The sequence below is a fragment of the Mugil cephalus genome, chromosome 5 (genome assembly GCF_022458985.1).
Source record: "Mugil cephalus isolate CIBA_MC_2020 chromosome 5, CIBA_Mcephalus_1.1, whole genome shotgun sequence".
Lineage (NCBI taxonomy): Eukaryota > Metazoa > Chordata > Actinopteri > Mugiliformes > Mugilidae > Mugil > Mugil cephalus.
Window position 1 is genome coordinate 5349323 of NC_061774.1, and position 25201 is coordinate 5374523.

Consider the following 25201-nt stretch of genomic DNA (forward strand, 5'->3'; position numbering starts at 1 on the left):
CTGTAGTTCTAAACTGAAGTTCTTCTTCAGTTCTGAAGAAGTTACTCGGATGAGCAGCAAAACGTCTTCAAGAAACCCTACAAGTCCAGGAGTGTGAAAATTAATACATTAACTAACAGAAGCAAGACACAACTAACACAGTGTAGGTTATTACCCTTTACAGCCAAGAAAGTTACAGTGATAAAAGTATGTTCAAACTCTGTTCCTCTTTGACAGAAGTAAGTTCCTTCATCCTCTTTCTTCACATGTTTGATGGTGAGGACATGATGATCATCTGTTTTATCGATTTTGAAACGTGAGTTGTTAAATGGTTCAATCAGATTTATTTGGTAATAAAGTCCCTTTGCAACAGTTTGTATCATTTTTCCAAGAGGCTGCTTATGCCACTGAAAAAATCTGTCGTCATCCCCAGAGACTGGACAGCGAAAAGAAGCATCGCCACCAAGTTCAATCTCAGTCAAAGAGACCAGATGAGGAACCTCTGCAGTCTGAATCAGGGCTGAAGAAAAGAGACAGTAACAGTTACAACACAAGAGGGGAAAAGCTATAACTCATGTAAATATCTGTCATCTCTAGCAGCATAAGCTTTTCTGATGTGTTCTTTCACACATAATTAAACAACACAGCAGCAGTTCTCATAGTATAGATAAATTTCACTTACATGTTGTACTAAGCAGAATCAAAGCAGCCAGTCTTCCGATCATTGTGCTGCAGCAGACTTGTCTCACACTTCACTACTGATGCCGTCCCACCAAACGGTAGGTTAAGTCACAAGACAATCAAGGTTGACAATACACAAATCAAAGTGATTGGTTGAAAGTAACTGAACTTGCCCCCTACTTGAGGGGGCAAGCACATAGTCCAAATTTAAATGCAACAACATAAAAAGTAAAGCAAACTATTCAAGATGCAATCTTTTAGTTTAGTTCTGAAGCCCTCTAACATCTGAAAGGTGTTCTAGCAAATGTCTCCAGACAACTAAAAAATCAGATTATGGGATGAAAGTGTATGCTGTGATGTGTTTGCATTATAAAACATATGAGTGTGGAAACAAGACGGTTCAGATGGTTTTGTGGCATCATGTGTGGTGTCCACTGGCACAGCAGACATACACATCACATTCCTTACAGCTTGTGTTTTCAACAGGTTTTAGATGGATAGCCTGTTCTATCTCCACTGGACAGTATGGTGAAAAAGGACAGTTGTCATAGATTGAAGTCTATCTGTGGATGTGTCTCTATATCTATCATTGACCCTCTCTATATAAAGATGGACAAACACTTGGACACCATAGAGTTTTGAGGTTTGATGGGAGTGGTACTCATCAATCAACTGTGTGCCTGACTCTGCCTTGCTCCAAACTTAATAAAAAGGGTCAAGGGGGTGGAGCATGCGTGGAGCTGAGGGGGAGGTGGATGACCCCATGTTGGCACTTGCAGTTCATGGAACAGCATGTGGGCTTCATTTTACAGCCACAGGTGTTGCTGCTTGTCCTGTACTTCCATTGGCCATGTTGTGGGGGCGTGAGAGTATGAGCAGCTCAACTCAGTTAAGAATAGATATAAAAGAAGAAAGGAACTGCACAGAGGTTTTAGGTAACATGAGTGTGTGACTGCTCTCCATGAATATTTTCATTTGATGCAAGCCTCTTATGAGGCTTCTGCTGTCCTGCTAACAATAATCTTTTAGGTTATGTTTAAAGAACAATTGCAGCTATGGTAAAAGTTCTCTGTGTATTACCTTGAAAGACACTACCTCTTGTCTGAGAGCCGAGGCATAGAGAATTGAATAAAAAGACTGGCTGTTGAAATATACTCAATTAAATAGCTTCCTCTACTTTTGTACACCCACTTCATAGGAGCATTGTGCACAACACTGAGAGGCTGCGGTGACCCATTTCTCTGCCATTTGACCACCCACTAAGTTGTTTTCTCAGAACTGAGGTGACAACAGGAAGTGTAGAGGGGTTAAAGTTGCAAAGAGGGAAGAGCAAACAAACAAGACTTAATTTAGTGAGTTAACGTGACTAGTGTATATTCCATTTATTAACATATTTAATTTCTTTGAATTCTCAAGAATTTAATTCTTGGCCCTATTATAAATAAACGTTTTGAAAGGGTTTTGACAAATTGTCTGTTGGCAGACATGTACAGACCTACACAGTGTCAGTCACACTGACACTTTAACTCAGTCAGTCAGTTTCAGAGTTTCAGATTGACTTGTCTGTGTTTTTCAACCGTGGGATCATGTACATCCGCTCAACATTCGTACTTAACGCAACATGGACAGGGCTATCATGCTTTAATGTCACAATAATGAATTAATGCATTTGGGAACATATTCATCCTTGAGTGATTTACATTTTATCATTGGTTGTTTTGTATTAGGTCACAATTAATCGTGACCCTTTGTACTAGTAGTTTAGCTTAACTTATTTTTCTATATTATCAGTTGATGGAAGTGTTAATGGACATGAAGTTTATTAATTCTCTATGAAAGTGATTTAGCAAAAATAATTAATCTAACCTGCCTTTTGCTAGTGGAGGTAAATTTAAGACAAATGAGAAGGACTGATTTGCATCTGAAACACCTACAACATGTTTTGCCGTGCATACTCCATTTAGAGCATTGGTTAGCCTTAAATTGCTATGCACACTGCTAACCAGTTGTTGTAGAACAGCAAAGAGTTAATCAAGCAAAGCTATGACAATGTGGGACTGGTGAATATAACGTATATATACCACTCCCTCGTCTTTACAGTGTCAGAAATGCTATCCATGGGAAACAGCCATGACATAGCGTGACAGGGCAGACGTGTGTGTTCTGTTCTGTTCTGTTCTGAACCCTGTCCTACTCCTGTTAGATGTTGTGAGTAAAACTGTAACAATGAAGTCATTATTCTATTTGTCTAAATAAGAGGGCAACACAACTGCACCCAGGCCTTTTCTGAGACTAAAGCACTGTGTGAGACAGGAAGATGAGCCCCTTTGAATTGACACCTTAGTTGAAAGCCCGACCACAGCAATGTGTAACTTTCCATGCGTCATTTGTTTGTCAGGCCACAATCAGGCCCAAATTAATGTGTGTGCAAATCAGCCAGCTGCACTGCATTGCATATGTGGTACATGGGTCACTGGAGGATTCCACCGAGGAGAACAATGAACATCTTCGGAAGCTTTCTGTCAGTGGACCAATGAGAATGTTGCTTAGCCAGCCTAGGTGATGGCTGGTAGACAACACAAATCATGAGCACATGGTCCGGTGTACACAATGTCTATTGACATCAGGATATCTGCAGATATTTTATCAGGATATTTACCTTATATAAAGTATAGAACTTTGGTTAATAGAATATATGGATGTATACAGGATATGATGTTCTTAGTAATCAACTATGATTAATGTAGGAGCTTAGTTTGACTCACAAGATTATTAGCAATAATGAATAATTATTAACAGTAATGAGTAATTATCAAAAAAAACACAGTATTCATCATTTTAATAAAATTAATATTTTCGGGGCACCTCCCTGTAGAACAGGGACTAATAACCTTGATGTAGGTAGCAATCTCAAGTAGAGAGGTTAAAATAATTGAGGCCCGGAAGGGCATTAACTATTTAACTCAATCAGTGATTGTGAAATCCAAGCACAGACTCCCCCAACCAGCTTTTTGCACAATACACAAATACACAAACAGTCACAGATGCAGTTAGAGGGGGTATGATAATATTTGTTCTATACAGTTAGTCTCAATTTACAATTGACACTACTTGATCGACAAATCTCTACTACCACTACATCTATGAACTACTTATACCAAGCAATGACAACGGGAGAGCGTGTGTGAGAGCGAGAGAGAGAGAAAGAGATAGAGAGCAGGAGGAGCGACGAATTAGACGTACCCCACATGAAAGGGGGATCTAGCACGATCAAGCACTAGCACGGTGGTTAGGAACATCAACAAACAAACAATAGTGCACACAACAAAAGAAAGCGATAATCAAGCAAGCAGCAAGCATGCACAACAAAGAATAACACCAAAGGGTGGTTATAGGACAAAGAAGAGGGGTGAGGTGGGGGGGTTGTCAGTTGATCTGATAACTGCTACCTGTTAGGTTACAACTGTTAGGTTAGGCATATGTCAGGGGCTGAATAATTGCTGTTTATTACTGACCATCTACATCAGGGGTCCCAAAACTTTTCTCAGTGTGGGCCACATCAACTTTCCTTTCTGTGATGGGGGGCCGGGGTCAGTCAATAACAGAAAATGATATGGGCCAGGCTTACTGCCCAGCATACTGCCCTCCATGGCGGGTCTCATAGTGTCGACGGATGTTAAATTCTTTGAACACGGACACTGTATCTTTGCTGATTCGACACACTGAAGCCTCAAGTGGCCACTCAATGAACTGCAGCTTTTTGCACGCATGGGCTTCAACACTCAGACCCATTGCTCAGACCCATTGGTTGACACCTGGGAGCGAGGGAGGGACTACATGCGGGTGGGGGCGGAGCAGCACACTCACAGATCGTTGAGAAGGGTAAGAAGAGCGATACGTGCTTTCACTACCGAGTCGCCAAATGTCTCCAAGAGCAACAGAAAAAGTTGCTGGGTTTGTGACTAGTTGCCTTTTTGGAAAAAAGAAGGGTCTGAATACTCGCTAAATATAGCGACAAAGTAGCTAAAATGGGTCGATCACAAGCGAAGACACGTCAGAATATACCGTTGTGTGAGGGGAGAAGATGAGTCACATCTCATCTCATCTTTTATTACTTTTCCTCACTAGGGTCCCGGGGGTCGGGCGAGAGGCAGGGTACACCCTGGACAGGTTGCCAGTCTATCGCAGGGCTGACACATTGTCAAACAGTCATTTGCTCACACTCACACTTAAAGTCAACAACCAGCCTAACAAGCAGCTACGTAGCTAAATTGGCTCGGTCACAAGCAAAGACACATCGGAATGTACCATTGTGTGAGGGGTTAAGATGAACCACATCACTTCTCATCTTCTACTAAGGTCACGGGGGTTGCTGGAGCCTATCCCAGCTGACATTGGGCAAGAGGCAGGGTACACCCTGGACATGTGGCCAGTCTATCACAAACAATCATAGGGTCAATTTAGAGCAATTGAGACCCATGTAGACACCAGGAGACCATGCAAACTCCACCCAGAAAGGCCCAAGATGGACTAATCACTGAGCTGCTGTGCCACCCTATATTTATAATAATATAATAATTATATTATATTATATTATATTATATTATATTATATTATATTATATTATATTATATTATTGTACATGTTAAAATGTAACTAGAATGCCAAGCTTCAAATATGGATATATGATAGGAAAATTGTCTGTGATCGTTAAGTGGGCCACTCCAATTGGTTTGACCCTGGGGCCATAGTCTGGTGACCCCTGATCTAGATGGAGATGCCAAGGCTGAAATAAATTTTCCCTCTAGTGCCAACAGAAATACCCCAGAAAAGATCTTTGCTATTTTGACTGAAAACTACAGTTTTTCCAACGCACCCAACATGAGAGGGAATAATGAATTAATGAATATTCACATGCTCGTAAGTCTTTAATGGATGTTGTAATATAGAAAACACCTGGTGGTTTTCCCAATTCTGACGTGCTGTTTGTTACTTGATCAATTTATTGAACATGTGCGGGATGATATGTTGCGCAGACAGTTGAAACAGTGTGTCAGCTGTTCTTCTTCTTTTGTGGCTCTTCGGTGTACTGCTCTTAGGTAGGCAGAGGAAAGTAGACGGGGGGTAAGGTTAAACTGACAGGAGGCAGCAGGTGAGACTGGGAAGCTTCACATCAAGCACTAGCACAGTCAGCACTGGCGTCCCCCAGGAGTGTGTTCTCTCCCCACTGCTCTTCTCCTTTACACTAATGACTGTACCTCTGGGGACCCTTCTGTGAAATTTCTGAAGTTTGCAGATGACACCACCGCCAATGGACTCATCCAGGACTGGTATGAGTCTGCATATAGAGGGAAAGTGGATCAGCTGGTCCTCTGGTGCAGTCAGAACCACCTGGAACTAAACTCTCTCATTCAGGTTCCTCGGGTCCACAATCTCATGAGATCTGAATTGGACCTCCCACAATGTTAACAATTTACAAGCATACCAGGCTGTAGACAGTGACGTAGCCCAAAGAGTGTTTAGGCCCTGGGTTTAATTGATCACCCTGATGGTGACTTTTTAAAACAGAGAATGTAACGGGAATAGGTTTAGGACCCATTGGAGCTTATAAAGGTGGGGCGGAAGCAGTGCTCACTCTCTCTCACCAGTGTGCGCAGACACAGAAGCGGTCAGATGCAGCAGACTGGACACCAACCAGTTGTTGGGTTATGGCGCATTTTATTGAAAGAGATAGTCAGATTGCAAATATAACTGGCCCTGTCTAGCTCTTAGAATAAATACTGTTTTGTTGTTGTTGTAGTACCCTCAGGCCACCTGCATGTGGAGCAGTGCATGACTAAATTGTAAGTCATGTACTTTTGTTCATAGGTGTCAAACTGTATCTATTTACTGGTGCGGTCTTTAAATCTATTTTATGGTGGGATTTGTTTTGTTTTTTACTTATGTGACATGATTTGGGTGCTAGTTAACACATACTGTAATAAAAGGACAAAGTCTGGGTGCTGTTAAATACGGTATATCTCAAGGTACAGCATGCTGAATTATTTTATTAAGAGTATTGTTTGATAACATGCTGAACACAACTTAACACCCATGCCTGTGTGCCTTTGGGTGCAGTGGTTGTCATTGCTTTTTCCTTTCCCAACAGTTACTTTCAAACCATTTTTGTTTCTTATGTTGGTTCTATTGGTTTCCTTCTTTTGATATTCATTTTAGTAGTAGGGGCTGTGCAATATTTAGGGGGCTGTGTGCATCATCTCAGTTCACATTTTTAAAGAAACCTTTAAAGGAATTTTAAAGGACTTACACAATTTTAAAAGCTACAGTATTTTATCCATCCACCCAGCCGTCAGCCTCCTCCACCTCCTTCTCCAACTCCATAACACATTTTATGGATTTTTTGAGGAACAGCTGCTATACATGGTGAATTGCTCCCTTCAGACAGGTGTCTTCTCCGCCTCCTTTAAGACGGCAGTAGTTAGGCCCCTTCTGAAGAAGAGCAATTTAGACCCAAACGATTTTAATAACTATTGGCCAGTATCCAAACTACCATTTTTAAGCAAAATTTTAGAAAAAAAATGTTTTTATTCAAGTAAACGATTTTTTGATCAAAAACAATGTCTTGAGATGCATCAATCTGGCTTTAGGATAAACCCCAGTACAGAGACAGCCCTTTTAAACATTGTAAGTGACATCAGGCATAAGTTAGATCAGGCATTAGTTAGACCATACATTCACAGTTCTGGTTCTGCTGTATCTAGCCCCCACCTTCGATACAATAGAACATCATATTTTAATAAACAGACTGAGGCACCTGGTCGACCTCTCTGGTACTGTTCTTAACTGACTCATCTCATACCTCTCTGATAGAAGCTTCTTTGTAAGTCTGGATACCTGTTTCTCAGGAACTGGTAGGGTATGAGTGTGCGGTTCCCCAGGGGTCAATTCTATGCCCAACCCTCTTTAACTTATATATGCTTCCCCTGGGGGACATCATCAGGTGACATGGCATTAACTTTCATAGTTATGCTGATGATACACAGCTAAACATCGCCGTGTCTCCTGATGACACAGGGCCTATTCATGCAGTTTTAAACTGTATTTTAAATATCCAGTCATGGATGGCAGAGAACTTCCTACAGCTCAACCAGGGCAAAACAGAGCTTTTGGTCCTGAACACCAGAGAGAGAAACTTTTACCAAAATTACAAGATTTTAAGATATCACAATCTGTAAAACATCTGGGCGTGATTTTTGACTCTGGGCTTAGTTTTATTCCACATATCAAAAATAACAAAGATAGGTTTTTACCATCTCAAGAATATAGCCAGAGTCCGCCCATTTCTCTCTCAGGCTAGCACAGAATTGGTGATGCATGCTTTTATCTCTTGTCGTCTGGATTATTGTAATGCTCTGCTCTCCGGTCTTCCTAAAAATAACACTTACAATTTACAACTGTTACAAAATTCAGCCGCTTGTGTGCTGACGAGGACCAGAGGGTGAGAGCACATTACACCAGTTTTAAATCGCTGCATTGGCTCTCTGTGCGCTTCAGTATCGATTTTAAAGTTCTTTTAGCATTTTTATTTGTCTGACCTACTTTTACCGTATCAACCATGAGGTCCTCTGGCACAAGCCTTTTAACAATACCACCAGTTTAGATCTAGGGCACACGGGGAGGTAGCGTTCAGTTATTATGGACCCCGACTGTGGAACAGCTTGCCAGAGAACCTCAGAGCCGCAGAGACTGTTTTAAAAAGAGACTGAAGACTCATGTCACACCGTGGTGAGGGTGTCTTGTCTTGGGATTGTTTTGTCCTGTCATTTCCTGTTTTATTTTGAAAAGTAATTCTCCTCTCGTTTCAGGTCACTTGCCCTTCCTCATGTGTCTCAGTCTGATTGTCCTAAGTGTTTCCACCTGTCCCCTATTTCCCTCCATGTGTTTAAGTAGTCTGTGTTCCCCTTGTCTTGTGCCAGAGCCTTGTTTCATGTCTACACCCATAATAGTTGCCAAGTAAGCCGGTTATTCCTCTCGAAGAGTGAATTTTTGTTTGTTAATTCTTTCCTTAGTCCTGCGGTTTTCCTCCATTCGGAGCATTTTTGTGTTTCTCGATTTGTTTCTTTGATTTGAGTTTTTCCTCCTTCTGGAGAGTTTTTTGGTCTCAGTAGTCAGAGTTAGCGTCTAGGTTTATTTAGCCATTTGTTTGTCTCTCTGTCTGAGATCTCCGGAGAATCCAATAAAAGCCTTTTGTCATTCTATATCTCTGCATTCTGAGTCCTGCTACGAGTCACGGCCTGACAACTCATCTCTTAAATCAGGCTTTTTCATGATTGTAACTCCTATTAACTCTATTTTATCACATTGGAATTTTAGTTATCTTATTTGTGTTTTATGTTGCTTACTTTTACATGGTTCATTTACTTACTTTTATAACCAGTTTTTATTGGTAAAAAGTATTTCTACTTTTTTATTTACTATTTTATTACTTTATATATTTACTTTATCTTTTATCAATTTGTTTCACCACATCTTATTGTTATATTGTTTTAATGTTTTAGCCCTCCAGTGTTTCCTCATGGGGGGGGCCTGCCACACGCTGGTTGTCCCTTCGGCCTGGATAGTTAGGCATTCTGCACCTTGGTGTAGGGGCCTCTCTGCCCGGGTCAGGGTGGACCTTACAGTGATGCCCCTATGGTTTAGAGCTGGGAACCCTAGCTGTGGAGCCCCCCCGCCCCCAAAATGGGGTGCCGTCTTCCTTGCGTGAAGCCTCAGTGTCCTGCCATGTCTTGCTGACAACTCGTGTGTGTGTGTGTGTGTGTGTGTGTGTGTGTGTGTGTGTGTATATTGGTGTGAGTGTAGACGTGTATGTGCCTGTGTGTGTGCAGTGCATGTGTGTGTATGTGTTAGTGTGTTTTTTTTTTTTTATGTGATTCTGTGTCTTGTTGTAATGTTCTGTTTTTTTTTTTTTTATGTAAAGCCCTTTGGGTTGCTTTTTAGTATGAAAAGCACTATATAAATAAATAAAGTTTAAGTGTATTTTTTTTTTTTTTTTATTGTGTGTAGTGGCATTTCATCTGCGTTGTGGTATGTATTGGTCCTGAATGTCTTAGTTGAGTCAATATATCCTCTCTTAGAGTTCCCCTGTTCAGTGACTTGTACCAGGTCTAACGTCTTGCACTTTAGTACCATTGCCTCAGTTGCACTGTTCCTAATGTTATCTCTGCTGAATGAATGTTAAATGCCTTAGTCACTGAAACTATTTATTCAGTGTGTTGTATCTGGCAACTAAATGAAATTGAATTAATGTACTGTAACTCATCTGAAGAACATTTATTGTGTGCATTAACAGTAAGCTTCTGCCCACAGTGATAACCAAACCACCACCAAGTTTGCTTTGGTCTTTTTCCACCGGGGTAGTAAAGTGAGATGCAGACACAACGGCAGGCCAATCAGATTGCTCTCAAATAGTTCCCTCCCATTTTATATAATTATATGAAGACACACCATCTTATAATGCCACTTAAATTAACTGCAGCCTAAAGAGGAAAAAGCTAAAAATGCTAATCATATTTTATATACTGCTGATGATCAGAGCTGGAAGTAAGTACATGTATATGAGGGAAGATCAGATTTTTTCGTAAGATCTATTTTAAGGATATTATCATTGTGTTAGACCAATATAGAAGTTTACAGATGCATTTCTGTAAATAATCAATGCTCTGTGTTAAATTTGTTTTCTAGGATGCTCAGATGATGATCAAAACTTTACTAAAAAGACTGTTGTCATTGGAGAAGATGTGACTCTAACATGCTCCCGCCACAGATCTGAGGCAGTTGGAGCCCTTTTTTGGATCAGACTTGTTGCCGGGAATTTACCTGAAATCCTGGGGAAAACATTTAACTTTGATTATGATGGTGTTAATGAGGTTTCTCACATTACAGCAAAACAAGAACCTGGAATATTTGTTCTACGCATTACAAGAACTAAACAGAGTGATACGGCCTTTTACTACTGTTTGAAATCACAAAATTACAACATTAGTTTTTTGACAGGAATATTTCTGAGAGTCAAAGGTAAATGCAACTAAATAATATGTTTTATTGTTTGTGTTGATATACAATAGATATCAATATTTCTAAATAGTTTATATATATGTTGGGTAAGTATATAAATATAATACATGATGCATAAATGCTGCTTGTGGATTTAAATGCATAATTCCAATTTAAACTTTCTTTTAGGGTGAGTAAAAATTTTGTGTTTTTAATTTTCCAGTACCAGAACCTGATATTTCTGCCGTCATTCAAAACCTTTCAACTGAGGCTGTTCTACCAGGAGACTCAGTGGCTCTGCAGTGCTCTGTCTTTTCAGGTTCAGAACAGAAAACATGTCCTGAACAACACAGTGTGTACTGGTTCAGAGTAAAGCCAGATGAATCCTACCCCAGTTTAATTTACACCCAAGGTAACAGAGATGAAGAATGTGAGAAGAGCCCCGATACTCGGCCTCTGCAGAGTTGCGTCTACAGCTTTTTCAAGGACAATGTCAGCTATTCTGATACGGGAACTTATTACTGTGCTCTGGCTGCATGCGGGAAGGTAGTTTTTGGAAATGGAACAAAACTCAACATTAAAGGTAACTCTATTTTTCTTTTGTATATAATGGTGAAATTTTAAGCATCATTATTTATTTATTTGTTTATGTAACATTTCAGTCGATGGCACACCTGATCCTGAGAAGGACAACGTGATTCTCTATCTGTTGTTTGCTGCTTTGGCTTTAAGCCTGATTGTTATAGCCTTTCTTGTTTGTGCTATCAGGAAAACATCTTGCAATTGTTGCAAAGGTAAGAGTTACTCACACATTCATCTATTCAAATGTGTTTCCCCAAAAGCTACATTTATTTGATTCATATTAGTTTTTAATTCAGCTTTCTTGTTCGACAAAAGCCTAATTAATTATTGATAACGCAGCTTCTGTCATTATGCAAACAAATGCTGAAACAGTCGGTAGTAATGAGCAAAGTGGGGAGGTAAGAAATTCATAGATTTAGTTTTTTGTTTTGTTTTTTTCTGTTTCAATTTCAGTGTTGCTTTTTATTTTCACAGAGAGATCAGGACTCTTTGGTTTACTCTGCAGCAGTCTTTACCAGAAGGAAAGACTGCAAAGCAGCAAGAAGAACTGCAGCAGCACAGGAAGAGACAGTCTACACTAATGTCAGGACTTTTACGATAGATTAACAAACAAAACACCGGATTTACTGAATGATGCTAATATCATCTGTTTGTCACATGCTCAGGCAATAATTGCTATTGACCAACTGCCGGCTGCATTTCAGTTATGAATCCATTACCACATTTTTTTTTTTCTGTAAACCAGAAACTTCGCTGTACATCTTAATAGTGATGTAAATAATGCATTTTAATGATGAGATTGCATGCCACACACCAGAGAACCGGAATACTTTTATCCTTTTATACATGGTGAAATGTGACATGACTGGTGAAAAGTGATGGTGAGCTCTGGTCAGACAGGTTTTGTCGCACCCCCTGCGATCTCTGACCCGGGTTGGAAACCTCTGGTCTAGAGGACAAGTTGTTACAGAAGATGAAGATGAGAATGACGACTGTACCACTAATAAACACATTTCTCCACATACATGCACGTCTCTTTAATATGTAATGGAGTAGTGGTTGTAGTTTTGTAACTGTTGTAGAGAATATAATATAATATAATATAATATAATATAATATAATATAATATAATATAATATAATATAAAACTATAGTCTTTCCTCTGACTTTATTACATAGGCCTACCTGAAGCATCACACAGCAGCAGAATTTATCTCTCAAAGTTAGAGTGAAAGCTGATTTTAGTGCAGAAATGTTGTTTTTCTGGCATTTTAGCCTTTATTGAAAGTGAAGCGAAGACAGGAAACCAGAGGTGAGAGGGGGGAGAGACACGCGGGAACTGGGGCCGCCTGCAGAGGACTATAGCCTCAGCGCACGGGGCGGTTACGTATATGAGTGAGCTAAACACCGCCCCAAGCAGGATCTTTGTGTTTTTCTGCACTTTGGATGGGTGAGCTGCCACGATGTCAGAGTTCACTGGCAACAGCTGAACCTATTTGTGCCATGACACCTGATGTAATTCAGGTTCAGGAACAAGTTCCAGTCACCTGGGTCTCAGTGTAACAGATTAGGTTGTGGACTCAAGGCAGAGAATGAGGCAGCTTTAGAGTGCAAAGATAGTTTATAAGCCAAAGGGTAAGAAATGGAAACCAGGGTGGGGAATAAGTGTGGAGAGTGGCTCACTGACAATGGGTGATAAGGTTCCAGATGAGAGTTGGGTGGAGTTAAAGCAGAGAGGATGCAGAATTGGTGCTTGAGGCAGGGATCAGGCTGGATCTGTGGTTAGTTAATACATTTCAAGGCGAACTATTCAAGATAGAAGGAGTAACAGCTGGAAAGAGAGTAACAGCATGGACTGAGTCAACAATCCAGCAAGGTGTGGTGGTTCGTACTGGGCAGATGAGAAACAGTGAGCAGGCTGGAGACCCAAACCCTGCACACTAGACACCAATCCTCCAGTCAAACAGAGAGGGAGAAACAGACAGGTTATAGGGCAGAGAGCATGACACCTACACCATCATCAGTCTCTACACCTCTTTCTTTATCCTGTCCTTCCAACTCCTTGACCCCTTTTGCTCCATTCCCCTGACCCCCTATCTTCCTTTCCCTTAAACTGGTCAAAAATAAACTTCCTTATACCTACTGAGGGGTGGTCTTGTTAGTGAAATTGCGTATTATGAGAGCCCTCACTAGCTGAATGTGGTGAGTTTCGGGTGAGATTTTAAGATTAAATATGAAGTTATGAATTTACTGGAAATTATCAGCTTATATATAATGTTACCATACTCTTATCTAGTTTGGGGTCATTGTTAAGGTTGCTGACTTGGTTGTTACTGACACTGTGGTTAATGCAGATCAGACTGTAAGAGAAAGCAAGACTGGATTATGTAACAGTTATGTGTAGCAGCAGCCAGTCGGTGTGTGGCCCTAGAGCAGTAGACTAACAAATGAAGGTCTCTCATATACAGTACCTGCTCTCAATGATACCACCTCCACATCCTTGACACAAATGGAAGAGGACATTTTAAGATCTAATATTATGAATATCAGAATTTGAAGTTATTATTGATGACCCTTTTGCGCATTTGATCAGAAACTGGATTTAGTCTTGCTAATGCTGATCATTTGACTTCTTTTGTAGAAAGCGCCAACCACGTCAGTCGTAACAAAAAAGATTCAGTTAATATAAAGGCTGGGAAAAGCCAAAAACACACGAACACAGCTACCCTTAAAAAGAAAATAAGAGTTTCAGAGTTACGCCCACCAAACTGAGATTTAGTCCAGGACAAGTGTGACAGGAAGTGCACTTTTAAATGTGTGTGACTTGTGTCCAATCACATGCATCTGGTGGTCTGGTCTTTCACAATCTGATGTTGTTCACTAACTGAAATACCAGCCAGTCTCCTAACAACGCACAACGTCAAGATGATTGTGTTGTGGTTTGCATTGCTTTTCCTTCATCCAGCATGTAAGTGCTATTTTATTCTGCCTAAAAGTTTTCTGTTAAGATTTTACCTGACAAACAGATGATTTTTAATGACAGCTTTTCCACATAATACATTTTGATAAAATGTTGTTCTTGTTTTTATTTAGACACACTGGTTCCAGTGAAAACAGTTGAGCTTGGTAAACCTACATCCTTTACATGCGTTATACCCAAAGAGCTCAGTACTAGAGAAATCCACTGGTACAAGCAGAGTGCTGGAGATACTATGAATGTAATTGTGACACTGTGGAAATCTACAGCACCTGAGTATGCATCAGCATTTAAATCGAGATTTAACATAAGCACTGATGACAGTTTTAGCAACTTGACAATTTTGTGGACAATTCAAGAGGACGAGGGCATGTACCATTGTGCTTTCACAGAATGGATCAAGACTAAATGGAGTGCGACATACTTGATTGTGAAAGGTACGTTTCTAATAGCAAATTCTGAAGAATATTCCAGATGTATACTTTTACATATTAAACACTGTTTCTATGACACAGGGAAAACTGAGGGTTCATCCAGCTATACTGTTGTTCAGACAGTATCAGATCCAGTCCGTCCAGGAGACTCAGTGACTCTCCAGTGTTCAGTCCTCTCTGACTCTGAGGACAAGACGTGTCCAGAAGATTTCAGTGTGTTCTGGTTCAGAGCTGGATCCCATAAATCTCACCCAAAAATGATCTACACTGATGGAGATACAAGTAATGAATGTGAAAGGAGATCTGACACCCAGAATAGATGTGTTTATCGCTTCTCTAAGGACGTCAGCTCCTCTGATGCTGGAACTTACTACTGTGCTGTGGCCACATGTGGAGAGATATTATTTGGAAATGGAACTAATGTGAATGCCCAAGGTGACTCTCAATTGGCTTTTAATTAGTGTCACATTCTGCCATCAAGATCAAATATTAGCAATTTTCATTTGAAATTTAAAATCATCTAGCCAGGGTGTGATTTTAAACATAGCTGACCTTTACTTATTTGTAACCTTCGATGATATTTTTGTTAATCTTCCAGAAAGCAGCATGTTCTCAAAGATGGACTCTGCAGTTAATTTAATTCTGAGTGCGGCCTTGACTATGAGTCTGATCGTTATAGTCAGCCTCCTGTGCACCATCAAGGAAAAACAGTGTGAGACTTGCAAAGGTAATACAAGTAGGTTATTTATTATTAGAAAAAATACTAAATTCTGTAAAAAGTACTGCATCCTTATTTACTATTATGAATTTTTTTTGTAATGCAGCTGCCGATGTCCTGCAGAAGAACTGTGATCAGAAACAGGTAAAGGGACTAAAAGTTAGGATTAACTAAATCCAAGAGAAGCTACATTGCATGTATTTTCATTCATGTATTTTCTCAGAAGGAACCCAGGATTTATTCGGCTGCCGTCTTTACTGCAATGAAAGCTGGCAGTGATGCAAAAAAAGCAGCAGAAAAGAAGAGGATCTACACTGCTCTCAAAGCTTTTGGTTTGGATTAAAATCATTGGCGGTTTTACACAGGGGCCAACAGGGGCCCGTGCCCCTGTAAAATTGCTCCTGGCCCCCGTTGTGGCACCCGTGCTGAATGGATAATAGGTTTATTCATTTCTACACGGACTCCTTGAAGTGCTACACACACAGTGTTACCCAGTTCTGAAAGACCGGCAGTGCGAATTTGGAACTTGTGATGTTAAAGCGAACAGCCAACAGCCCCGCACGGACTACTGCAAAGAGGCCAAGTTTGGAAAACGATTCAATTTCATAACGTCAGTGACAAAATAAGTCACATATTTGTGTTTTACTGTTGTTCATTACAATGATAAAATCTGTTTTTATTGTGTTTAATTGCGGCTTGGTCTTGTTATGTTTGTGAATAAGCAAAGCTATTGAAGTCAGTAAACATGATGTCACGCTTGGGAAATGGGTGAAATAACCAACAGCATGTAGTCTACTTGTTTAATTAAAAACTTAAATGGCCTTCTGAGAGTAGATAATATTTTTTAGTAGGTTATCATCATGAAACAGAGTAATAAGGACATTATGTCCTTCTTTAAAAAAAAATTCTCTCTATTTTTCCTGCTGACTGTACATAAAGAAAGAGTGAGATGATGAGTGTGATTTAGATAAAGATAGTGTGATTGAACATTCAAGTCTCATGCTGTGAAAAAGAACTCTGCGTGTAGCTAAATGCTTAGATTAAGAAAGTGTCATTGTGCAGATGAAAGTGTTATTTTATGCAGAAAGAGAAATCTTATTTTTACGTAAAGCGCAAACATGGTTTCAAGGTTTATTGAGCACATTTTATCTTATGTTTATTGAAACAAAAAATGTTTGTCTTATTGTATTAATACTAAGTATTGTGTTAATACTTAATGTATTTTGTTGTGGTTTTAAATAAACTAAACTAAACATTTTGAACGCTTAAATATTGCCCTGTTTTCTCCTTATGTGTGCCTCCCTGAAAAAACACTGGCCCCACCTCGGCCCCCCTGGTAATTTTGGTCTAGAATGTCCACTGATTAGAATAAATGAGCCTGAAAGATTGGCTGCATGTCTGACTTGTTGTTTTTCTGTGTTTTGAACCAGTCGAAATGTTTTTTGGTTATTTTTGACTTTTTGTTCTGTTTTTATTTTGTTTTTTTCTGGACTTTTTGTTTTTGGCTGTGTCGTTGGTTGTGACGTTCGGCGAAGCGGCCGTTGTGTCCGGTGGTGTGTTCCTGTGACCAGCTGCTAGCACTAGCCGTGTCCCCTGATCAGCCCCGAGTGAGGCCTGAGAGTCCCACTGAACTTCAGCAGAAGTGCTGTAGTTGGAGGTGGAGGAGTGGAGGAGTGGAGGAGGAGGTTCAGGTCGGCGGTGCCGTCTGTCCTCATGGGGAACGTGAGGTCTTCGCCAGTAGAATGGATGGATAATTGTTTTTTTATTTTAATATAATCTTATTTATTTGAGTGTGTATGTGCAACGAAGTTACTGTGACAAAGTAGGCCTAATTTCCCTTGTGGATCATTAAAGTCTGTCTAATTCTAAGTTTCCATGTAACTGCCTTCTTAAACTGTAGCATAATCATCCAGTTTAACTTTACACAAAAGCTTTGATGTTATGTGTAAATATGTTCAGATTGAACACATTTTTTGATGTGAACATGCACACATACATGTATGCATCGCATGATCAGCACTGAGCTGCAATGTTTGTTTTGCTGCATCTTCATTTCCTGTCATCTTTCTTCTGTCGGCAATGAAACCAGAAATATCCCATGGTACAGGTAAAAACGTGGCAAATAATCAGGTTTTTCAAGCAGACAGAGATCGTCTGTAAGTTTTTAATTCTGCAACCCAGAGAAAGACACAAGGACATTCATTCAAATCAGGACCTGATGGTCAACTGGCCACGATGCATACCACAAAAACACTTGGGTCTTCAACAGCTTTTTCCTCACCATCGTTCTCCGACTGCCCTTAGTCACATTCTCCAAACACTAAAAGACTTTCAAATCATTTTTTAGTAATCATACTCCTAATCACATTTATCTTTTCCTTTTTCGAGGTTAAACGCTGAATTTGTATGAGTAAGTGTGAAGAAAATGTACTGCGGCCAAAATTAAAGATCAAAGAAAGGATGCAGGGATGTAATCTACTTGAGGACCAGAGGACAGAGAAGCGGTCTAAATGAAAGAGATGAAGACAGATTTTTGGAAACATAATTCAGAACAAAGGTAACTGGAAGTGGTGCAGTTTGAAACAGGTTTATTGTATCATCGTGCATGGACCTTATATGCAGACTAACACCATATGGCTGCACATGTATGACAATAACATTTCTGAAGAATCTGTTCTTGTTGTTATATGTGTGGGACAAAATATCAACATGTTTTCTAAGCCTAAACAGTAAATACATCTATCTATTTCAAAAGTGTTGGTGCTCACGTGATCTGCTCATGTGCAAAACAGCTCTCCAAACACAGTCCTTCCATTATTTAAATAATACCAGGTGTTAAGGATTTAAAAGTGTTGTTTTTTGCAATTGCAATTTTTACATTCTAATATTTTTGTACGTGCAGTCACTCCATATGTAGTTCATGTGAGCAAACTGTCAAATGTGAGTCCACGGATACATTAATTACGTGTCACCTTTACATACAGTATGTGCTCTCCCTCAGCACCAGCGTAACGCCACATCTAATATGGATGTCTTGATTTGATTCTTAAAGTATATATTTTTAGGGCATTTTAGCCTTTAATTGAAAGTGCAGTGACGATAGACAGGAAAAGGGGAGGCAGAGACGTGCAGGAAAGGACACCCGGTGTGGGATTCTAGCCTGCAGCGAGGACCGTAGCCTCAGCACATGGGGCGAGTGCTCTACTGATTGAGCTAAACACCACGCCGTGATTTGATTCTTGACAGATGACAGATGGAGACCAAAGATTCAAGTCAATCGAGCAAGTCTGAAAAGACTGCCCCACGCCCTCCTCTGCTTACAGAGGGGGCGTCTGCCGGCTGACGCCTGATCTAACCGCAGAGTACACACACACTGATTGTGACTCCCTTGTCTTCTCCTTTTTCTTGTCCACCTTCATTTTTACTCGCCTTGTTGAGAAATCCACTGCTGCATAGTACATATGCTGAAATGAGAAGATTTTCCAAACTTAGTGGTGAAACACAGACATTAAACTGAGATCGAGATATGGGATTAATTTACTGTGACGTTAGCATTCTTTTATTTATAGAATGGGTCAGTCATCAGCATTAAACCTCAGTTTGTCGTGTTTGTCATGAATGACAAACATTGTTTTTGTAAACTGTGTCTAGTCTGGCGTATATATTCCATAATATTCCATCCATAATAAAAATATTTACCAAATCATCTGACTGATCCACAGTTGACACGTCATGCCCAAGACAATGAGAGGCCCTATTTTCTCCTTAAAAAACAAACAAACAAACAAACAAACAAACAAACACAATCAGTGTCTGTGTTATACATCTGCTCCCCCACTGGCCTTACTGTGGCAGTGCAAGTGTCTTTGGGACACTTGCATGTTATCAGGCGCATCTGTGAAAGTGTGGGTAAGAAGAAGGGCTGAAGAGGCCTGAGAGTGTCACTATTCACTAGGGAGAGACTCACCAACTCTAATTTGACTGGGTTAATGAATGGTAATAAAAAAAAAGCACATTTTCACTTCTTGTGTTTGTAATTTAACACACCTGCTCACATGGTTTACCCGAATCATCTCCAGTCCTCTAATGTTTTACTGACATTTTTAAATGTTGACATGGGACACCTGCCAGTTTTTCTGCTGCAACAATTGTCACAGAGCAGAGCTCCTTTGCAAAATAATATTTTATCTTCGCCAAAAATAAATGGTGAATTATTTACCCATTCACAATATACAACACGAGGAGAGAAACACTCTACGGTTCAGCAATAACATAACGTTTGCTGTGAGATGATATATAAATGTGGGATCAAAATCATATGATGAATTTAACAATTAGATAATTTTATCTAGATATGGTGAACCTACCTTTGTAATGTCCACAAACATTCTTCTTTTTTATGTAGACAATAAGAAGGACAATCACAGTCACACAGCTGGCCAACAGCAGTCCAAGCACAAGGACAATAGGGTCTAATTCTGCTCCCAAAGCAGAACCGTGAAGACATTCTAAGAAAACAAGGCCAGAGTCCAAAACATCTCAATGGAAAAGCCTTTAAATCGACTGTAACCAACAATGCTAGTTCTTATTAACTCCATGACCACATACTTGTCTCCACTTTAGTTCCTTCACCAAACAGGATCTCTCCGCATGTGACCACAGCACAGTAGTAAGTCCCAGCATCAGTGGAGTCCTGTATGCTTTTAGACAGACTATAGACACAACGTCTCTCCACATCTTCATCACTGCTGTTACTGTGAGTGTAAACGACGCTGGGAAGAGATCCTTGTGATCCAGCTCTGAACCAGAACACACTCTGTTCACCTGGACACTGAACTTTGCTCTTTTTGTTACTGGAGAGAAGTGAACACTGGAGAGTCGGTGAGCCTCCCGGCTGAACTGGCTCAGACTTCAGACGTTGTTCCACATAGACAGATTTATGTTGATGACAATCTGTGTGATTCAGTTGCAAAACAATAATTACACAATTTATTATTGGTTCAATAAGAGATGTGTGAGAATGACACAAACATATCTGGTGAAAGAAACATATCATACCTTTTACAGTCAAGAATGTCGTGTTGACAACTGTCGCTGAATACTTATCTCCATTTACACAGAAATATGTTGCTTCTTCATCTTTGCTGACATTCCTGATAGTGAGAAAATACTGAGATGCCACTTCTGTTATTGTGAAACGCGAGTCTTTAAATTGTTCATCAACAGTTGGTTTATTCTTAACTACACGACCAACAATCTGGACCATATGTCCAAGAGGCTGTTTATACCATGTAATGGATTTAGCCTCATTCCCAGGAACTTTACAGTGAAAAGTGACATTGTCACCAAGTTTAACCACAGTTAATGAGATCAGCTGAGAAACATGTGAAGTTTCAATGAGACCTGCAGAAAAAACAGATAACAAGAGTTACAACATGAGAAGATACAAACAATAGAACTACCATAACAAAAATGATTACGATTAATATGTTTCTGTATGAATGAATTGTACTCACTTGCTGCACTAAGAAGAATCAAAGCTGCCAGTCTTCCGATCATTGTGGTGTAGCACTCTTGTCTCAACCTACTGATGTTCTCTCGCCCCACTGGAAGCTTTAGTCACAAGGTGATCAAAGTAGAAATCAGTGATAGGTTGAAATGGAGAAAATGACCTCCCCCTACATTTAGCAAACACGTAGTCTCTTTTCATTTGATAAGACATGTCCATTGTCATAGTTGCTTTGTGGTGGTGCTTTCATTGTGCTCTCTATACATTTTTTAATTCTGTGCTAACCAGTTGTGTTTTATGCTTAGCTGGGCACACACTGTGGAAGTCTTTTAGCACCAAAAGCTGCTGCGTTGTCACAATGTGTATGAATCCTTAACGTTTGAGTTGATGGTTGTCATTTAGTTTGGGTTTCTACCAGCATAGCTCAAACTGACAGAAGCCTAATTTGCCATATCAATAGCTACAAACAGTTAGGAAGTTATGTTTGGAAAAGTCTATTGTATAATCACATTCATCATACTCATATTCAGTGGGACAGGGAGGTTCATTTGGCAGGGCATTTGGCAGGTGTGAGAATATTGTTATGAACCAACATCAATTGAACCAGAGTCACATATTTTCGTTACTCTGAGCAAAACCTTGACATTGATGTATCGATTGGATTAGTGAATTGTTCATTTGCTTATTTATTTATTTTTATATTGAGGCAGCACAGCTTTGCATTCAGCAGAGGACAAGGTGGTGTTTATGTAACCTTTCATATAAACTTTAATGAATATCCTATGATCTGATAAATTATGTTTCAGAGATGATGGGAAAATGAAAGCATCCAGGCGAATGCTTAGAAGAGCAAAGGAGGACTTTTCAAACAGTATGTGTGTTATGTAGGTGTTCTCATGTGGCTTTGAGGGACAGCTGCAAAAAAAACAAAGTGAGTGGAAATGTGGCTAAAAACCACAGGGGACATCAACAGGTGAGGCAAACTCAAAGCTATGACTATGAGAGACAACAACCAATAAACATCTTTTTCTAAAACGTTCCGACCTACTGGAGTTGAAACATTTGTGTTAATGGACATGCTTTTCTTCTCACATTTAAGTGCAAATGACAGATGCAAGATATCTGCTGAAAGGAAACAGGCTTCTTTTTATGTAATGCAATAAACACTCTGTGATGGACTATTTCGGTTCTATTTTGATCTCATAGTGTGAACTCAGACATGTGCGACATAATTAATTAGTAAGACTGTCCAGCTTAATTATTTCAGTGCAGTTCTGTGGTCAGTACAAGTAACTGTTGTGTTTTCTTTGCCTGAATGTCTGCTGTGGCTATATGCTAACTTTATGAGATGAATAACATCCTCTTTCTGTCCTGTGTAGCAGCACTGAGGAAAGGCCTTGTGCATGTTTGTCAAGAGAACAAAGGCACATCCGCCAGCTACACTGACAGAAGCTGTGGTGAGCTGTTTCTCCGCCTTTGACCAACCACTGGAGCTGTTTACTCAGAACAAGCCTCAGTATGAGGTTTTAACTGGTATGAAGTGAAAGAACTACATGAGGCTTCAGCAGATTAATTTCACACGAAAATGGAATTTATCATTGTTATTGCTTGTTATTTTCATTCTTGAATTTTTATAATTCTATCGTCTACTATTTGCAGTTATATATCTGATCTATATTTCAGAATATATATGGTCTAGAAACATTAATGTGGATGGGATGCCAGAATTCCCCAATTAAAAGTGAATTATCAGTGAAAATATGTAAAGAAATGTTCAGGATGAGCATGTGCACGCGCGTGTGTGTGTTCATCCCTCCTCTACCCTCTAACATCTTGGTGTTCAGACATCAATATTAATAATAACAATAATTTGTATATTGTGTTTATACTTGCATTTTTAAAACATGTAAGACAACCTTCCTGAGATTAAAGCAGAAAGTGAGACAGGAAGTACAGCCCCTTTGTATACAAGCCCAACCACAGCGATGCTTAAGTTTCCATTCACCATTTGTGTCCTCTTTCTTTGTTGCAAGTTCAACAGCACTATACTACAGTACTGCTGTATATAGTACAATTCCAGTCTATTCATGTCACAGACAAAGTTGTAACACAGATTAACCACGGGCACTGCAGTCATGAGCTACTGAGAAGTCTGTCCGTCTTAATTATCTCACTGCAGGCCTGCAGTTACTAACGTCCCCTGTATTGTCAGAACGTCTGTCGTGGTTTCGGTGTCATTTTCTGAGATGAATATCATTCTCTTTCTCTCTGGTCTCACGGCACGTTGTCAAGCTCATCTACATGTCTGTGGAGGGAATGACGAGCAAAGTCCCGCATTCAACATCTACACTGACAAAACCTAGATTCCCAGGGGGAATGAAACCAGTAATGCTGCAGTCATGGGCTACAAAGATGCTCTATAGTAAGACACCTTTGTTGTCAGACGTACGTGTTTTGCATTGCAGCCAACAATATAGTTTGTGTGGTTTTCTCTTTACACTTTCAAGTTAATGTTGTTTAAGAAATCTCTGGTGTTTCTGGTGTTATATCTAGAAGAGTTATTAACTGAGTTACTGTTAAACGGAGTGTAGGGCACTCAGGGTTTACATTTTTATTCCTAATACATACCATGCTAAAATTTAAATGGTACATTTAAAATTATTAAAGACTCTCTTGCTGCCTCATGAATTCTAGGGTTCAAGCCTCAGCTGCTTTAAGTTTGACTTCCAACTGTCACATCAGTGCATGTGTGAAACCTTTGATGAGCTCTAGATGAACGTGTTTCTGTCATACTGTGGCAGTCGTGCTCCACCTCTCACTTTCAGCGTCTGCCTGAATAGAGATGTAGAGAGTGTAGAGGATGGAGGGCGTGACCACAGACACCTCACCACTCTGTATGTTCTTCCCGCTGAAGTGACGAATGTTCAGAGTGGGCGGCGCCATCACTGATGATGTGGAGCTTCTGAAGTGGCTGCTTCACACAATAGATTTCGTCATTTTATCACTGTAGCAAACAGCTAGATACAACTTCTTGAATTTCTATATAACCACAGACATGGATGTTGGTTTATCTAAATATATTTTGCAACATGCTTTTAAATGACGATGGCAATAAGTGTCAGTCCTCCTTACAATAATAACTAATAAATAATAACAACAATAATTAACATTTAATCTGATCATTAGATTATATCTCAGTGGAATCGTGTGAAACCATTTCTAAATGGTTAAACTGATGTTTGAGGGAATGAAACATGTTTTGAGTATATCGAGTGTCTTGCAGAAAAAGCAGGAAGTTGGAAAACAATTTATAACGGTCTTATTTAACCAGGTTTCGAGTCAAAATAGCTTTGTATGTGTTACGCTGTACAGTGGGTATTAGTCTTAGTCTAATCCCATTGTAATGTCACAACTGCAGTGTAAATCCAGCTACTTTAAAATACGTTCTTAAATAGACACAGAACAAGGGTCAGTAATGGAGCCTGGTCAACATTCACTTACATTTATAGCAGAAAACTGTATTTCAAGATAGAAACACCAGCCAGGTGTATACTCATCAGTTAAATGTGAAGGTAGTGTTTCGAACATTTGGGTTGTCGCTGTAGTAACTCTCGTGTATTTCTTATGAATAAGTCCTAAACCTTCATATAACAAAAGTTTGTGTTTGAGATGTTTCATGTTCTCAGGTTTGAGAGATAGTTGATATATCTGCCACTCTGCTAACACAGTGACATGCAGGGAGAATAATAGGCCAATCAGATTGTTTGTAAACTGTTCCCTCCCACTTGATGTGATTAAAATAAGATGAACCATCTTACAACACGCTCTTAAATGCAGTCACATGCGGATCCATGAGAAAATGCTGTTTATAGTTCATTTACTGCTGATGATCAGAGTGGGACGTAAGTATAAGCTGTAGAAAGCTCAGACATTTATTATGCACATTTATTATGTAAAATATGTACTGTAACATAGATTACAAATACAAATCAGTCTCTCTTGTGTAAATGTGGTTGTACACGTTCAAATCTTTCTCTGTTGTTAACTATTTGTTTTTCTCTTTTCTTTCTTTCAGGGTGCTCAGATGATCATAAGTTTGTGACAAAGACTGTTGGTGTTGGACAAGATGTGACTCTTCCATGTGCTCGTCAGGAATCTGTGGACCAAGAATCCTTGTTTTGGATCAGGATAATTTCTGGGACCCGGCCTGAATTCTTGGGAGGAACATTCACATTTGATGCCACTGGTGTTAATTCCGCTCCTCAGAT

The 25201-nt window shown here is 39.7% G+C and overlaps 3 protein-coding genes across 4 annotated transcripts; 2 read left to right on the plus strand and 1 right to left on the minus strand.

Annotated features, from left to right (window-relative positions):
- The first annotated feature begins 4428 nt into the window (after window positions 1–4428).
- On the plus strand, window positions 4429–11679 carry LOC125008534. Its single transcript, XM_047585821.1, has 5 exons — window positions 4429–4542; window positions 5950–6040; window positions 10603–10734; window positions 10937–11325; window positions 11402–11679. Exons 1-5 carry the CDS (start codon window positions 4429–4431, stop codon window positions 11567–11569), a joined length of 894 nt encoding a protein of 297 aa, XP_047441777.1. The 3' UTR covers window positions 11570–11679.
- A 2450-nt stretch (window positions 11680–14129) lies between these two features.
- On the plus strand, window positions 14130–16662 carry LOC125007692. Of its 2 annotated transcripts, none has more exons than XM_047584433.1 (6): window positions 14130–14263; window positions 14389–14709; window positions 14788–15141; window positions 15305–15433; window positions 15531–15568; window positions 15648–16662. In XM_047584433.1, exons 1-6 carry the CDS (start codon window positions 14221–14223, stop codon window positions 15765–15767), a joined length of 1005 nt encoding a protein of 334 aa, XP_047440389.1. In that variant the 5' UTR covers window positions 14130–14220; the 3' UTR covers window positions 15768–16662. The 2 variants fall into 2 exon arrangements, with proteins under 2 accessions (XP_047440389.1, XP_047440390.1); XM_047584434.1 differs by having other exon boundaries at window positions 15651–16662.
- A 1333-nt stretch (window positions 16663–17995) lies between these two features.
- On the minus strand, window positions 17996–23876 carry LOC125008536. Its single transcript, XM_047585822.1, has 7 exons — window positions 23727–23876; window positions 20941–21037; window positions 20483–20827; window positions 20033–20377; window positions 19792–19932; window positions 19124–19188; window positions 17996–18888 (listed from the first exon to the last, which is right to left on the minus strand). Exons 1-7 carry the CDS (start codon window positions 23874–23876, stop codon window positions 18742–18744), a joined length of 1290 nt encoding a protein of 429 aa, XP_047441778.1. The 3' UTR covers window positions 17996–18741.
- Between the last annotated feature and the right edge of the window lie 1325 nt (window positions 23877–25201).

Bases quoted from the DNA above. Each gene is read 5' to 3' on its own strand.
- LOC125008534 (XM_047585821.1), top strand. From the start codon at position 4,429: ATGGGCTTCAACACTCAGACCCATTGCTCAGACCCATTGGTTGACACC. The intron at 6,041-10,602 runs GTCAGAACCACC...CTCACATTACAG, and splicing joins TCAGCTGGTCCTCTGGTGCA to CAAAACAAGAACCTGGAATA. The intron at 10,735-10,936 runs GTAAATGCAACT...TTAATTTTCCAG, and splicing joins AATATTTCTGAGAGTCAAAG to TACCAGAACCTGATATTTCT.
- LOC125007692 (XM_047584433.1), top strand. From the start codon at position 14,221: ATGATTGTGTTGTGGTTTGCATTGCTTTTCCTTCATCCAGCAT. The intron at 15,142-15,304 runs GTGACTCTCAAT...TTAATCTTCCAG, and splicing joins AACTAATGTGAATGCCCAAG to AAAGCAGCATGTTCTCAAAG. The intron at 15,569-15,647 runs GTAAAGGGACTA...GTATTTTCTCAG, and splicing joins AGAACTGTGATCAGAAACAG to AAGGAACCCAGGATTTATTC.
- LOC125008536 (XM_047585822.1), bottom strand. From the start codon at position 23,876: ATGGCGCCGCCCACTCTGAACATTCGTCACTTCAGCGGGAAGAACATA. The intron at 20,828-20,940 runs GTGAGTACAATT...TTTTTTCTGCAG, and splicing joins GATTCTTCTTAGTGCAGCAA to GTCTCATTGAAACTTCACAT. The intron at 20,378-20,482 runs GTATGATATGTT...TGAATCACACAG, and splicing joins GACATTCTTGACTGTAAAAG to ATTGTCATCAACATAAATCT.